This window comes from Pseudochaenichthys georgianus, chromosome 20, assembly GCF_902827115.2.
Source record: "Pseudochaenichthys georgianus chromosome 20, fPseGeo1.2, whole genome shotgun sequence".
Classification (NCBI taxonomy): Eukaryota; Metazoa; Chordata; class Actinopteri; order Perciformes; family Channichthyidae; genus Pseudochaenichthys; species Pseudochaenichthys georgianus.
Window position 1 is genome coordinate 5,024,565 of NC_047522.1, and position 17,287 is coordinate 5,041,851.

General features: G+C 41.5%; 1 protein-coding gene across 1 annotated transcript; it reads right to left on the minus strand.

Annotated features, from left to right (window-relative positions):
• Nucleotides 1-5,996: 5,996 nt before the first annotated feature.
• On the minus strand, nt 5,997-7,728 carry LOC139435919 (girdin-like). Its single transcript, XM_071206978.1, has 2 exons — nt 6,811-7,728; nt 5,997-6,653 (listed from the first exon to the last, which is right to left on the minus strand). Exons 1-2 carry the CDS (start codon nt 7,726-7,728, stop codon nt 5,997-5,999), a joined length of 1,575 nt encoding a protein of 524 aa, XP_071063079.1.
• Between the last annotated feature and the right edge of the window lie 9,559 nt (nt 7,729-17,287).

The following is a 17,287-nucleotide window of genomic DNA, read 5'->3' on the forward strand; positions in this document are numbered from 1 at the left end:
TACCCAGGCTGATTTGGCTGTGGAAACAAATCAAGAGATCGATGTGCATTATGTTTATGAATACAAACCGCTGCACTCTGACGGGCCAGTCAGACGGCTTTGGAATTCAATCAGAGAATGCATTCGGCATGCTCATTATCTGCTTTACACGCACGCACGCACGCACGCACGCACGCACGCACACACACACACACACACACACACACACACACACACACACACACACACACACACACACACACACACACACACACACACACACACGCACACACATCAGTAGACTGACAGATGCACAGACAATGTGGGCGCACAATTCAATAAAGAAGGAATTGGAGCAGGAGCCTTTTTATTGGGTTCGTTAGATCTTACCTCAGGACACAGTTTCCAAAAATAAACAGTCATATAATCATTAAAAGGCTTTTAATTAGTCATGAAGGCGTGTTTGATATTAACAAAGACCTTGTAGACCTTTGTGGTGGTAAATGACAGATCTTTTGGTAAAGAACCACATTTCAGTCGATCATAGCCTATAAAAACAAGCAAATCTTGTTTATAAAAAAGCTTTACAAAAGTTGCCTGTTTCTAATAATTATAATAAAATACTCAAATAGTCATGAAAGCTGTTAGGTGTCAGGTGTATAATCAACTGAAAAGCAAACATTAAAACACACCACAAAAATATGAAACTTAAGACCAATATTTGAGAAGGAATAGACTAGAAATGTAAGACAATAAAAAAAAAAAGCAAAATACTTTGCTTTTGCCTTTATGTGCTCCCTCCCAAATGTATCCACATCCCTGTGTGTAACTTATTCCATTGACAGGAAACCTACACACACACACACCAAAAAACCTAAATTTAGGCTTTCGATGACGCAAGTCTTGATGTCCCAAAATTACAGCCCGGATTACTGAGCAGCAGAGCTGTAATTTATAGGACAGATTCGCCCACTTCTCTCCCTCCAAATCCTATATTAGCTTTTTTCCTACAGTTGCCAGACAACAGTTCTGGGATTTGCTCAAACTAGATATTAAGGCAGATTCGTAGTGTATGGGTCATGTTAGGTAGAGCCCCATCGGTTCAGCCCTTATGCTGAATATTAAGCTAATAAGCAACAGGTTAACATATTCTTGTTAAATAGCCTGTGAAGATGAATTGATAAAAGGCTGTGAGTAGTTATTAGTATGTAAGTGAATCATAGTTTTGTAAGTAAGATTGAGATGTTTTTGAAGGACTCGCATCATGCTGCTTTCTGGGTATTAACGGAGGTGATTCTCTAAATAATGTTTGTATGTTCAAATATAATACAGTGTTGAAATGTACAGTAGTTTATCCAATCGTGGGGATCACCAGAGTTCCTGACCTGGAACAGAAGAGTGGCGGATGCTTTATGTACTGTATGCATCTTTGTTCCCTTATAGGGACTTAGAAACCAAGTTATTGGTAACCCAGTTTCACAAACTGCTTGTCCAGTGTTCAAACCTAGTTTCTGTACACCTTTGTGCATCTGCTGTCCTGCCCATTGTCTGTCTTGGCTTCACGTCCGTCATCCTGTCCAATCCGTTTGTTTTCTGACACACAAGCTGTGCAAGCATGACAACGGGCGACTCAAAAAGCATCTTTAATGAGTTTTCTTCTCAAAGTCAGGATTTAAAGCGATGCAATGGAGCAAGGCACACGCTGTAATCATACTGGGAAACTGGCAGAATCCCAACACACGTCTAAAATGAGGGTTGGGGGAGAACTCTTGTGGAGATGGAGAGGTTTCGAATAAAACAAAGAGAAACTACTGGAGCTGCTGGCAGGGAAATTAGTCAACTCTGCTGAGTGTCAAAGCACACACACACACACACACACACACACACACACACACCCACACACACACACACACCAGACATCCACACACACACACACACACACACACACACACACACACACACACACACACACACACACACCACACACACACACACACACACCACACACACACACACACACACCACCACACACACACAGTGAAATCAGTAGTGATAGATCTGCTGTTAATGGATTATAAAATGGAATGGTCCAATTTGCTTTGCCCATTTTCATTCTTCCTGTAACTTACTCCCTGAACCGACTTTCACCAACATTCATTATTTGTGGTATGTTCTGCCACGGTCATTTTTGATAACGACTATTCAATGATGGACGCCAAATGAAGTGGACCTTTACTGTTGACCCTACTTAAGCTTAAGCACCAACACTTAAACCCAATTTAGCTAATGCCAGTCAGAGAAAGCTGTGTAGGTGTAACTCTTTATGTACCTTTTCTCTTTTCTGTCTCACTCCGGATATTCAGCTTTATCCCAGGTTCTTGCTGTGACTCAAATTGATTGGGAAATAGAGAAAAATGACGCGCAGGAATTGAAATATATGAAACCCCATGAAAAGCTTTTTTGTTCAAACTGAACCAGTTCTTGAGTGCTGGTGTTGAAGGACAAAGACCAACACGGACTCAACTGTAGGAACATCTCACTGCAGCGGTTGGTCTTTGCATGGCAATTCCTGATACACTTGTGATTCAAATGTGTTTTAATCTTTTGATGTTATTTTTGTAAACAGATGGCAGGCATACCTTGTAAAAGATAAGAGCCCGATGGGGAATTCAACTGGCATCAACATGAACGTTTGGCTGCGATGGTTTAGCAGAAACCACGCGAGAGACCACCAACAGTTAAAGTGCACACTGCTGTATACACTGACATCCACTGATTACCAATTGTTCACAGAAGCTCTATTCACTTTTAATTAATCTGGACAACCTATAACATTGCAGACCTTCTATTTCACAACACGTTAATTGTTACCAGAGGTGCATTTGTCCTCTGTGACCTAAAAGAAACCAACATGATGTACGTCAAAATGTAGCTTTTTCTCTTTGTAATGAGGAAAATGTATCCCCAGGAAAAGATATGTTCTGGAGCCAGATCAGATGCTCTCCTGTGTAATCACTGCAGTATTGTAGATCATTAGGAATTCATGACTCGGCCATTCTTTAACATTTCAAATGTGTCCTGTCTTTAAAGGACTACAATCAGACATGACAACCACCAGAGTTCAGTTTTGTCGCTGTTTTCGCCGCGATGGCAATGTTTGTCTTGTAGATGTTGACAAATCCCAGCGATGCGCCTCTGACTCCCCTACGGGCGAGCAACACTGTGTCAAGGCAGACATCCAGCTCCCACTGAGCCGCAAATGAATGTCTCCATATGACGCATCACATAATATTATGATGTTGCTAAATACCTGCATGTCACTCCAAATCCACAGCCGTCAACAGTCAGACAATAACATTTAGAAGCTTTATAGAACACAGGAAACCGCAGGAGCTCCACACCTTCATCCTGTTTAGGGGAATTCCCTCAAGGCTTGTATCTAAACACCAGGGTCACACGGTCATGTGTAGGGCCAAGTTGTCCACCAGGGCTGGATTGCAACATGTGTCAGTGCAGCTGGGGCAGTGTGGTTATCATGACTCAGATCAACAGGAACTAACAATACAGAATAAGAAAGGATTGTAACTCGGATAATGAAATGACATGTCAGCATTAATGCAGGATCCCAAACACGGTATTTCCTCTTTGCACAGAGAGTGATAAGTAAGGCAGCACTTGGATCAAATTTAAATTCTACAATCATACTGCAATCTCTAACTACAATTAATTTATCCTAATAACCTCGCCCTCGAAGCATTGTTTGATTGTGTTGTGATGAGGGAATTGTGGATCCTCGTTCTGATTACAGATCAACTTAAGTGTTTCCCATTTGTGTTTCAATTGCCTCCGATCTATTCTTGTCAGAATGGGGAGAATATATTCAGGAAGGAACGTTACATCATTATTATGGGGGACACGGAGGTTATGCTGAGGACGATTTGCTGACGGCAGAAATGATGCTGCTTCTGTTACTAGGCAAAATGTAGAACATGAAGTAGTAGTCGAAGAAACCCGAAGATACCCTAAGATTGGACGTCCAGGCTATCTTTTGACAGTATTCTTGTCTTTCTGAACCCTAACCTCAGGTGACTTTAAATATACCTCTTCTTATGTCATCGTAACCTCTACCTATTGTTCTGTGACATTACATAAGGCACGCTGCATATACACTTGGGCTTAGCAGCCTAAACATGTACATGTAAAGGAGTCTGCAGGCAGAGAAGCCGAATTATACCGAGCATCACTGGCACAGACACTCTCAGCATTTCAATCCAGGCTAAACACTCACTTGTATCGCGCTGCCTGCTCTCCTAATCCTCTGTTTGCTCTCCTGCCTTCCTGCCTCAGAATTATAATATATTTCACTGTGACATGCTTCAACACCTCGGTCACAAATTGACTTGATTTGTGGTTCTTTGATGCATTTTCAAGCACTACTTTTGTAATGCAACTCCCTTCCCGACATGTACTTGCATGTGCGATAAAACGCTTGTACAGCTCATATGGAGAAGTGTGTGCTTTACTACTAAAGGACGCTCACTGCTGTTAACAGACAGTTTGTATTTCATGCTTAATTTTCCATGTACTGCTTCCTGTCCACTGAGAAGTACCTCTGTGTAGGTTTCAAACTTCAAAGGCCTACAGGCTGAATCTATTAAAGGGCAATCATTTGGGATGGGACACTCATGCAGCTTTAGCTTGTGATTTAAACTGGCACGAGAACATTATAAGTTATATTACAGTTATAACATTGCCACAACATTTTTCCTCACTGACGTTGTTTGCACCTGTCTACATAATGGCTTTTGAACGGTGTCTCCTCAGTTAAATAATGCTTCCATCTCTGCAACCCATCTGCTCCGCCCTGGTGCTGTGTTTCTACTCTTGTAAAAGCTAATGAGCCCGTGACACAGACGCCATCATCTGATCCAACGTGCTTCAGAAGGAGAACACATCTAAGCCACTGCAGACCAAAGAGAAACTACACAACTTCCTGGGAATGATGTCAGAAATTGCAAGTGTTTTTGATCAAAGACTGAGAAATATTCTCCGATCAGACAATGCTTGGGAGCAGTGGTGGATTTCATGATAAGAACAAACAAACACAACTGAAATTGAACTTCAGTGTGTGTGTGTGGGTGTGGGTGTGTGTGTGTGTGTGTGTGTGTGTGTGTGTGTGTGTGTGTGTGTGTGTGTGTGTGTGTGTGTGTGTGTGTGTGTGTGTGTGTGTGTGTGTGTGTGTGTGTGTGTGTGTGTGTGTGTGTGTGTGTGTGTGTGTGTGTGTGTGTGTGTGTGTGTGTGTGCGCGCGCGCGTTGGGAAAAAATCTAATTGCGATTTTTCTGACAAATATTGCGATTGCGATTCGAATTGCGATATTTGTTTTTAAGCGACCCAACGGAAGTTTATTGTAAAATGTGGCCATAACTCCGGCTAGGAAGGTCGTATCAACGTACTCCCGTCTCTAGCACCCCCGCAGCCCGAGCTACGAGGGAAAGAACTAAACTTACATGAAACTTCCGTTGGGTTGCTTTAACGTCAAGCTTCAGTTTAAGATTCACCCTGTAATAGAAACATGTGATGGAGCATTACTGACCTGACCCAGAAACCATCTAAAGCTCCATTGGCAGCACTTGGCAGGTGATTGGATCAATCTGTCTATCACCTTCTATCATGGGCCACTTCTGATTGATTAACAATGGCTGGTACATGTGGAGCACAGCACTTCTGATTAGTGTGGATGACTGACACACAAGAAAAAAAAAATTGTTTAAAAAAAAATGTAAAAAAAAAAAATGTTTAAAAAAATCGCAGGCTTTGCGATTTGATAATCGCATCATTTCAAATCGCGATTTCGATTTAAAATCGATTAATCGTTCAGCCCTAATGCCCACCCTACGTTACATTTCATAACACATCTCCAGGTTCACTACAGAACTCTGGGAACTAGAATACATTTTTTTGGGAACCGGAGCTAACCCGGAGAAAACCCATGAGGTGAGTTTCAGTCTCACTTCCTTTAGAAGAAGGTGGCAAGCAAGCAGGGAGACTTAGTTTCTGCCTGGCTGCATGAAAGGAGGTTCTCCTGGTCCCTGGTGTTCCCCCTCAGGACCTCCTGGTCCCTGATGTTCCCCCTCAGGACCTCCTGGTCCCTGATGTTCCCCCTCAGGACCTCCTGGTCCCTGATGTTCCCCCGCAGGACCTCCTGATCCCTGATGTTCCCCCTCAGGACCTCCTGGTCCCTGATGTTCCCCCTCAGGACCTCCTGGTCCCTGATGTTCCCCCTCAGGACCTCCTGATCCCTGCGCAGGTTCCCATTCTCCCCCCTGAGCGCCGTACGCTTCTCCTGCTGAGACCTTTCTCTGCTCTCCGTCTTTCTGAGCTCAGTGAGGTCTTTCTTCAGTGTGGCTTTCTGCACTTTCAGCTCCTGCTTCTCCTCTCGGAGTGAATCCAGATTGATGTCCAGGATGCTCTCTCCCTGCAGAGAGTATCTCACTTCCCTGATCTGGTGTTCGAGGTGTGAGTTTACCTGGATCACGGCTCCGTTCTCCTCCGTCACCAGGTGGTTCTTGAGGGTCTGAGTCTGCTCCTTTGAGAGCTTCTTCTCCAGCTGGTCCAGGGTCCTCTGCAGATCTTTGTTCTGGCTCAACAGAAACGTATTCTCTGAGCCCATGGCCTTCAGAATCAGAAACAGAATCAGGTTTATTACCAGGTACACGTACGAGGAATTTGACTTGATGTCGTGGTGCATACATAAAAGTAAAACAACAATTAAAAACACACATAGAGAACTATTTAAAGAAAACTATAGTCAGATACAAGGCAGTATTTACCTTGTGATCTGCCTCTAAAACGCTCAGAGTTTGGAGGCTTCTGCTGGTTTGCTGGATTCTCTCGGTGATGGCTCTGTTCCTCATCTTCAAGGCGACCGTTTCCTCTTTAATTTCATCACATTTGGACCACCAGTTTTCTTCTCGGTCCAGTTTCCTTTGGAGCTCACCCATGGCTTTACAGAGGACCAGGTTGCAGAACGCTGCATGTGGTCCTCGTGGCTTTTTCCTCCGCAACGATGGAGTCGAAAACTTTGTTGTCTTGGTTATCCTGCAGTTTTCAGCCAGGACCTTCACCTCCACTTCTTCTTCCTGCAGACCCTGAAGTTTCTCCATCAGAACTCTATTCTGACGCTTTAACTCTTTCTGTGCCTCTTTCGTTGAGTCGTGTATTTCACAGAAATCCTTCTCCTTCTGGATCCAGATCTGTAAATCCTGAATCCTACTTTCCAAATCATCATTCTGGAGTTGAATCTCTTCTCTCTCAAACTCAGCCATCTTGTTGGTCTCTTCCAGAACCAGAACCCTCTCATGGACTTCCTCAAAATGCAGGTGATCTTTTAGCAGGAGATCTTTTTTACAGGTTAATCCTTCCGTTGCCTCTTTCACCTCATCGTGCATTTTACAGAGATCCTTCTCCAGTTGGACCAAGATCTGTAACCCAGCTTCATATTTTGCTCTGAGTTCTTCACTCACCTCGTCCCTTTTCTTCAGGTATTTGAGTTTTTTCTCCAGGTTCTGGTTCTCCATGTCCTTTTCCTCGATTTTGGCTCTCATCTCGTTGAACTTCACAGTAACGGTGCTGCGATTGCTCAGTTTTTCGCTGAGTTCCCTCACTTCTCCCTGCAGAACGCTGCATTTGCTCCTCGTGGCTTTTTCCTCCAACGATGGAGTCGTACATTTCTCCCATGGGTTTCCCATTCGTGGAAGTTTCTCCTGTGATTAAGGATCCGGCATTGTACAGTTTGAAGCTGCAGTGTTTCCCCTAGGATGGAGTCATAGCAGTGGTGCTAAGGCGCGTGGGTCTAGCATAATGTGAGCGCGGAGCACGTGGAATTTTTTAGTGCGTGCGAAGTGCGCTCCGCCAATTTGTTTCTATGATTCTGCCAGCACAAGAAAGGCTCTTGAGGCCTAGTACCAGGGCCGGTTCTAGCCAATTTCCTGCCCTAGGCGATATTTTAGATATAAAGATTAAATGAAAGATCTCTACAAAAGACAAATACACTACAAAAACAGAAACTTATTGACATAGGTAATATACGTCAAAATGGCTTCAAATGTATTCATTATTGTATGAACATGTTTGAATTGGGGGGTGGGCGCAGTGGTTGCGTTAGACTTTTTCGTTGTCCATCATTGTGACGGACAGGATCGTAACATTTCCGTCATAATCCATTATTACCCGTCATTTTATTTTTCATGTTTTAATGATGAGATGAGACATAGCCTATTTCATATTTATGTTTGGGTACTGAGCAGCAAATGTTCATTCATTCATTATTTTTTTATGATTCATACAGAACTTTTAAGGGCACGGAGAAAGAAAAAGATGAACAGAGACACCGACCGTGTGGTCACTTTTCATGTCAACACGAACATGAATGATTTCTTTTTTCCTGCACTGACAGCACAGCAGAGGGGGGCAGAGGCCGCTAAAAACACCGCGACTATTGTGCCTAAACTAAACAAATATGAACAATGCCATAGTTTTAGATGAGACAATTACAATCAAAATATGAACAAAACATTTACAAGAACAACTCAATTGATCTGCTGTCGCCTAGCCTGAACGCTGATTTCTGCATCATCGTGCACCCTCGGACAAATCCGTTACTCATCTTTTGCCATCTCCCCTCCTCAGCCACTTAAACTTACTGGCTTGTCCTTCATCCTCCACCAATCCCTCTTTTTTCACCTCGTTTATCCACACCATCACAATTACTGGGCTTATTAAAAAAGCTTCGGACGATCAGCTGCCGTGACATTTTGTGATTACTAAAGCCGGTTAAACAACGAGGTAATCAACGAGGTCAAAAACAAGACTAGACAATAGCTACTTAATATACACACACTCGCCACCAACTGGACAGGGGTGTGAATGACTAAATAATAGTTACAGACTACAGTAGAGTACAGTAGATCGCCCTCAGTCTACCTGGCCACTAAGGATGTAATATAATGTGGGCCGCTGGTGGACATTTTGGCGCTGTTCCGAGTTGTGTTCTAATCCGTCAAAATGACGGACTGCTTTCAGATGTTAGAAAAAATCCGTCATTGACGGAAAATATTCGGTTAACGCGACCTCTGGGTGGACGTCACATCCTCTAGGGGGGTCTGGGAATATGCCCCCCCGGGAAGATTTTTTTTGAACATTTTAAAGTAAAATGCTTCAATCTGGTGCACTTTGAGCACACAATTACTATCTATCAATCAATCAATCAATCAATGTTTATTTATATAGCCCAATATCACAAATGTTACATTTGTCTCAGTGGACTTCACAGTTTTTACAAAATATCAGTATGACAATACGACACCCTCTGTCCTTAGACCCTCACATCATACAAGGAAAAACTTCCGGAGAAAACCCACAGTTTACCAGAGACCTGATCCAGGGGGTACAACTCTAAAACACCCATATGAAAAAGATCGGTTTACATTTTAATAATCAAATAAGTATGTGAACATAACCAATAACCTACCATAGCCAATAACAAATAAATGTAACTTATTTTATTTTTGTTGTTATTTTATATCTTATTTTACCTATATTTTTGTATCTCTCCAACTTTAAACGATATTTTTGGTTTATAGTAGACATTGGAATGATTTCAAACCTGTTTTTATTTATCCTAATAATTATAAAGGGGGGCCTTGGAAATATGTGTTTAGATAATTTGTACTACTGTATGTTTAAGCACTTATTTTAACTGATATTATACGTATTATACTCTTATAAGATGTATGTAGATAGTATAAGAAATGTGCAGAGTACGACAGTTTAATGGTGGAGGTATACATACACACATATTGATAGATGTCTTGTAATGCACTGTTGAGGAATCTGCGACCCAGGTTTTTCATCTCCGACCTTGTCAGGTATTGAACAATCAATAAATAAAGAACACAGAATTATTAAATATAAAACACAGAATTTGTGTGATTACTGTATACTAAATGATTTACAAATAAACACCACTGCATATTTACAACTGTTACACATGCTGATGTAACGCAAATGTTTCCAACTTAGGATCAATAAAGTATATCTTATCTCTTTCAACTCCACTTCGAGCGATATAATTACTAACAAAGCACTTATATACTAATAAAGGACTGGCTTATCTAAAGCCAGTTGAGTAGCACTTGAAATGTGTTAGCTCTATGAAACCTAATGTACTTATATGATTCTGTTTTCTTCAAGTTTGTATCTTGTTGGTCGAACGCACTTATTTTAAGTCGCTTTGGATAAAAGCGTCAGCTAAATGCAATGTAATGTAATGTAAGATGATCGATGGCTATGCCATATTTGCCTCTGAACCTTGACAAGTGCATGTTTCAGGCTTATCAATTCACAACAGGAGGGGTCACAGACATAAGACCAGCTGTTAAATAAAGCTCTTCTGACCTTAGCTGTCGTGTGGGTATATAATGCTACCCATTATGGGCACAAGCAATTTTCACCCATTTATTAATTATATGTTTTAAATTTGAGTGTTTCCTATCCCCTAAACCTCCAGGGATGTACACAGTTTAATACTGGCAACTTCTTATTATGGGAAATACGAAATCATCTTTTAAAACTACAATTCCCAGTAGAGACGTGCCATAGAACATGTTGCGAAACACACAATAGCCAGCATGTGTAGTTCTGGGGACGGGGTGGACCCGTTCAAATCCAGTTTTGGACAGTCTGCCGTGGTTCCATCCCATTTCAAAGTGTTGTTCGACGCTTGGCGTAACCCTCGTAGCACACTCAAACATCCAATCACAGAGCTTGAGGACTATCACGGGGTTTGTCAAGCGAAGCGGAGAGAATACTCTAAAATTCTCTAAAGCAACTACTATGAGCTGCTCCGACCCTCGGTCCTGACGGCCTCCAACTTGTGTTTATTAATCAAACAAATAAATAAACACAAGGATAATTATGTGTTATTGTTGAGTAAATAACAGTGTGTGGTTTAGAAAATAATTCAAAATTAGAAGGAAAAAACGATGAAACAATACAGATTTCAGTATTCTGAGCCCCTACTCTCCCCATAACTGACGGCAACAAAAGTCCTACATTATTCAATTAAAATAAAGAAGTAAAAACAATAAGTGTGGCTTGATATTGAGTAAGAAAAAGGTTGATAAACGCTGTGAGAATGGGTCTGCGGAGAGCATTTAGCCGCGATCCCAACTCCTCTATTACCAACGTTCAGGGAGCTCTATGCAAGTCAATGGGACGCCCTGCCCGTTGAAAACTGACTTTCAAGGAGTACCCTGTCCGTAATAGAGTGACGGGGAGGGGCCCTGACCGTCCGTCCACATGTGACGGGTTGGGAGTGAGAACGTGTTGCATACATACACACACCCTCCCGAGCTTGAATGACACACAGAGACCAATCGAGGGCTTTGATTTATGATCGGTATGGAAGTGGCCATGTCGGCAGGCCACATCATGTAGTAGACAGACAGTCACCCTGTGTGAGGCAAACCCACATTTGTGCAGCGTTGCATTCACAATACATAATTTTTAAAAAATCGCCAGACCAGCAGGCCACTTAACAGGCCAGGCCATCAGGAAACCTCCCGGTCTTCCCGATGGCCTGCCTACATACAGTGGCAATGTCTCAAGATTTAGCAAAATACACCTTATTGAACATACAATAACACAAATACTACAAATCCACATAACAAACAATCATAAAGCAAAAAGGGTCGGCACTTATTATTATTTATTAAAAATAAAAAAAACGTATATATATATATATATATATATAGTTGTATGACCATTTTAGACCACTGACATAATGATAATACATAATAATAATTCAAGTACATCCTTTCAAACTGCTAGTCACATCTTCATGCAAATGGAAATGTATCGAGGTCAGAAAAGTTATCCAGTTCATTTTTATTTATCATACGATAAGTCAATTCATTGCTTATCGTGACAGGCCTATGCACACAATAAAACAGTGGAAACAAACACGTGTTTGACTTTCATTAGTGAATGAAACTTTGTGCCCTTTATAGTCTGTCCATTATTGTGTATTTGTATATATTTTATATATATGCTAAGGTCCCGCTACTGACACGATTGCAGTCATTTAGTGCGCAAATGTGTAATTAAACCCATGATATCAAAATCTCACTCCAGCCAGGTACCCAAAGTTGGCAACCCTGTTAAACGGTGTATTATAGAATGATCACAGTACTCTTCAAAAATGTCACGAAATATGACTACTACTCTTACTGTTTAACATTTTGGGTTACTTAATGGTACTTCATGTTAAGGCTAATAAAAATGACAAGGCTAAGGCTGTAATGCTAACTAACGTGCTTGCTACTAGCTAGTTAGCTATCTTGATCCAGCCACTTGTCCTGGTCCTTTCATCAGACGGGAAGCGAAAGAACGAGCAAGACCCATTGCTGATATGATAACAACCTGGTACTAAGCACACAGGCATCTTGTTAAAGTTAGCTTATCTTAGCTATCTCTCATATTTAGTGGAGGAAAACAATTGTGACATCACTTACGCGACTCTGGAATTTGTAGTCTTTCTCGTTGTGTATTTTTCATAGTCTCATATTTCAACAGTTTTACGACAAACTGTGACTTTTTTTACACGGAAATAATTGTTTAAGATTGACAAAGATCATATGTGTAATTCATGGCACAATTAAACCGGGATCGAAAGATACGTTTTCTCTCGCCATTGACTTCAATACATAATCTTTCCGAAATAAGGTCCCATGTGTTCCACCGGAAAGGGAGGGACTTCGCCTCTCGATAGGCAGCAAATGTGAGTGAGACCCAGCAGAGTGAGATGAGACCTTGGCCGACCTTACACCTGGGTTTGTGTGTGTGTGTGTTCGTACAGGACTAATAGCTAATGGATGCTCCTGAGGCAGGACATGTGAGCAGTGGCAGGTGTCTTTGGTAGGCAAGTTAGGCAACATTTTTAGTATAGAACTAGTCTCTCCTTCAGCGCTGTAGCCATGGGTGGGCCAGGATGCCATGAAACAAAAACAAAAAGTGCATTATGGCTAGTCATAGACAAGGACTTGGAGCGCTGTAGACACAACAGGGTTGCCATTTATTGTGAATGGAAATTTGAAATAACAACTTAACCAGGAGCGGCGGGTACTGTAGGCTAGGGAAGGCTAAGCCTTCCCAAATATTTGTGTCACTGCATCCTGGTAAAATACAAATATAATGTATAATGTTTGTGTCTTTGACATTAGCGCTGCTATGCAGCCACCTGTGCCCTGTACTACGAAGCCAGTTCAACAGACCCTGGATATGTTTGAGTTATCTTAACTAACGCTAACAAACGAGATCTCGCTAAGCGGTCCTACGACGCTGGTTATCAACTCGGTAAATCAAGCCAGGGTTTCTCTCTCCAGCTGAGAGCGTTCACGTGAAAGGGCGGGGTTAGAAACATTTGACCAATCACAAACAGGGACAAGTCAGAGTCGTATCTGGGACAAGTGTACTGACAGCGCAGCGTCATAATTCATTAATGAAAAGTAAACTAATATTAGAAAAATATGAACTTTAAACATCCATGACTTAAACATATAATCCAGGATACAAGCCACAGAGTTGCACCTGCAAGGAGAATACAGAACAACTGGTTAAAAAATAAATAAACTGAGTGTTTGAAAGCGTACAACAGTTTTATGATATCACTGCCCCATCTAGACACGAGTGGATCTGACTTTAATTACATTTGAGTTGAGTGTTTAGTCAACCTAATGTGTTGCTTAAAATAATACTCATGCATACAGTATGTGACACTGTGAGTGTTGCACAGCCAGATATGGCTCAGCTGACTCAGATAAGGAAATATATGATATTATATGATCGATGATCTGATTGATGATGTGATATGAATGATAAGTGCCTGGTGTGCGACACGTCGGCGTCTTCTCTGCATACGGCAGTTTAAACTGTGTTTCCTTTATCCTGTAATATGACTTGATAGATTTAGACCCCGCACACTGAGCTCTGATTGGTCAGCAGGCGGTGCTTTCACTGAGTTGATCTCTTTTCTATAGACGCCGGAGGCAGGCAGCGTCAGGTAAACATTTTTATTTAGCCTTCCCAAACACTGACATTCAGCGATGCCATTCAGAACTCTGTGGTAAGATTGTCACGGTCGACAGGTTTCTGGTTCTCTCCATTTATATTTCAACAAGCTGCTAGGGCTAAAAAAAAAAAAAAAGACTCACGGAAAATCATTACCCAGGAAGTGAACTACCCCGTTGTGTACCATTATAAAGGAGAAAATAGCTGCTAAATCCGGTCTTTAAATTACACTCTCAATGGCAAACACATCTGCAAGCTTCAGGCTTTAATGTGTGAGCATTTATAGCTGTTCCCTTATGTCTGTTCTGTTCTTTCAGTGATAACTCACTTAATATAAAAGCCTACACGTCACCCTGTGTGACTCATTGAGACATGTTTATGTAAGGTAACATTGACTTAAACGTGACCAATCGAACAGAGTAGTGCATTTATTACTTTTTGTAATAAATGCACTACTCTGTTTGATTCTGTTTCTAACTCTGCTTCTGTGAACCCCCACAGTCGGTGACTCTGAACAATGTGGTCTGGAAAACCCCTTCAGTTGTATTCCTTTTACTGTTGATGTTGTTCGTGAAGTCTTAACCAAGCTAGATCCTAAGAAGCCGGCTGGCCCGGACAACGTAGAACCTTTCTTTTTAAAGATAGCTGCATATTTTATTGCTCCACCTCTTACTACTCTTTTTAACCTCTCAGCACGAACAAAATCCCAAAAGTATGGAAGTCAGCTTATGTCCTGCCACTACTAAAAGGAGGGGAGGCCACCTTATTAAACAATTATAGACCCATTTCCAAATTGTCAGTTCTGGCCAAGGTTCTTGAACGCCTAGTGAGTGAGCAGGTAAAGATGTTTTATGTAACAATGACATCCTGTCTAAACATCAGTCAGGCTTCAGAAAGCAACACAGCACCATCACTGCCTCAATGAAAGTGGTGAATTATATTACGAGTACTTTAGATAATAAGCAGAGTTGTGCAGCTCTATTTGTTGACCTATCCAAAGCTTTTGATACCGTCGATCATCGCATTTTAAAGCAGAGGCTAGTCAGTATTGGCATATCCAGCCATGCAGTGGGGTGGTTTGTGAATTAGGTCCGCTATTAATCTCTATCTATATTAATAGTTTAGGTGAAAATGTCGAAGGAGCAACTTTACATTTTTATGCGGACGATACCGTTATGTACTGTGCAGGTCCCTCCATTAACGAGGCTGTTGTTAAATTACAGGCTGTTTTTAACATTATTCAGGCTCAGCTCTCTGAGCTTAAGCTTCTTTTAAATGTGGATAAAACCAAGGTAATGCTCTTTTCAAAAGCTAAAAATACACCAGAGACTGCTTTGGATATTGTAACAACGCAAGGAATATAACTAGAAGTGGTTGCCTGTTACAAATACCTGGGTAACTGGCTTGATGACTGTCTCACTTTTAAATTTCATGTAAATAACCTGCTTTAAAAAGCTGAGGGTTAGGCTAGGTTTCTTTTACAGAAATAGTCCTGTTTCTCACTTGAGGCCAGGAAAAGGCTAGTCACTGTGACCTTTTGACCTGTGCTGGACTATGGGGATCTGGTCTATATGAATGCACCTGCCAATTACCTGAGCAAGTTAGAAGCTGCGTATCACAGTGCACTGAGATGTGTGACAAATTGTAAAGCACTTACGCATCACTGTACACTGTATACCAAGGCGGTTTTGCCATCACTTACTGTACGGAGGCTCAGTCACTGGTACTTTTTCATTTACAAAGCCATGTTGGATAAACTACCATCTTATATCTGCTCCCTGATCTCTCGGCGAATTGCAAGTACTTATTGCCTGAGATCGCATGCTGTGGTTTTATTAAATGTGCCAAGTGCTAGGACTGTCTTGGGGAAGAAAGCTTTTAGATGTGCAGCTCCACTAAAATGGAATAGTCTGCAAAAAGAATGGAAAATTACCAAGCTAGTACCACTACATGTTTTTAAAGCTCGGTTGGATGCTACACAATCAGATGCTGTTGGTTCCTGTACATGTGGTTAAATATGTAAATTGTAATCCCTGTACATGTTGCTGTATGATGTCCTTTTGTTGTTCTGTTGTTTATGTTTTATGTCTTCATGTGGAACCTACTGCTGCAGGTCTCCCTTGAAAAAGAGATCATTGATCTCAATGGGATTCACCTGGATAAATAAAGGTTTTGAATTGAATTGAATTACTTTTTGCTGCAATATTCTCCAAAAAATAATTGTTTGTGAATATATACAATATTGTGGATTCATAAAAACATTCTAGACTCCTTCACAGCTTCTTTAGAAAACTCAAATTGTCGCAAATGTTAAAGGTGGGGTAGGTAAGTTTGAGAAACCGGCTCGAGATCCACTTTTTGTTATACTCCATGGAGTGCTCTTAACATCCCGAGAGCAATGAATATCTGAAGTGCTGTGACAAAAAATCCATGCAAAAATGTCATCTGTGGAAGCTGTAGTACTGTAAAAAGCACGACCAATCATTTTAGCCGGCCCGGCTAAAATAACTGGATGGCCTACCTGCCTGTCAGCCTTCCATCTGTGCACAAACTTATCTCGTGCCCTCATTGGTCATGTGCGCGTTCGTGTGTGTTGGAGGAGGGGCTCTGTAAGGAAGTGGCAGATTTGTTCCGGCTGTGTATTTTCAAATTCTAGCGCACTCGAGCTGGTTTCTCCAAATTACCTACCCCACCTTTAAGTTTCTGTGTGGTTGATCATCACCAAACATGCTGCTTTCAGTGAATACGCTCAAACTCACTTTCTTCTTCTATTTGGATTACGTTTTCCAAACAGCTTCAACTTGACAGCAGTGCACACAGCATGGTGGGTTAGCAGCCTGGATGTTTATTAATCAGCTGAAAATGTAAGGCTTACGCAGGATGTGTGCTTTGGGATCCACTAACTGCCATCTGTGATTGACACCAATGAGGCTAAAGTGATGTCTACACATTTAACCGTGTGCCTGTTGCTCTCTGTTGGCATAGTGCATTTCAGTATATCTCATACTGTAGCTCACTTCCCAAAAACAAAGCCACTGTGGTTGATTGTCGAGTTACTAAGCAGAAAGGGCTAATAATGTGCAAATCATCTTCTTCTCTAATAGCCCAATAATAGCCAGCTATTACCCTTCATTGACAGTAATGAGAGCTGTGGAGCTATAATCAGTCCATAATAGTGTG

Coding starts and splice junctions, on each gene's coding strand:
- LOC139435919 (XM_071206978.1), bottom strand. CDS start 7,728: ATGGGAAACCCATGGGAGAAATGTACGACTCCATCGTTGGAGGAAAAA. Junction 6,654..6,810: donor TTTTAGAGGCAGATCACAAG/GTAAATACTGCC, acceptor CTGATTCTGAAG/GCCATGGGCTCAGAGAATAC.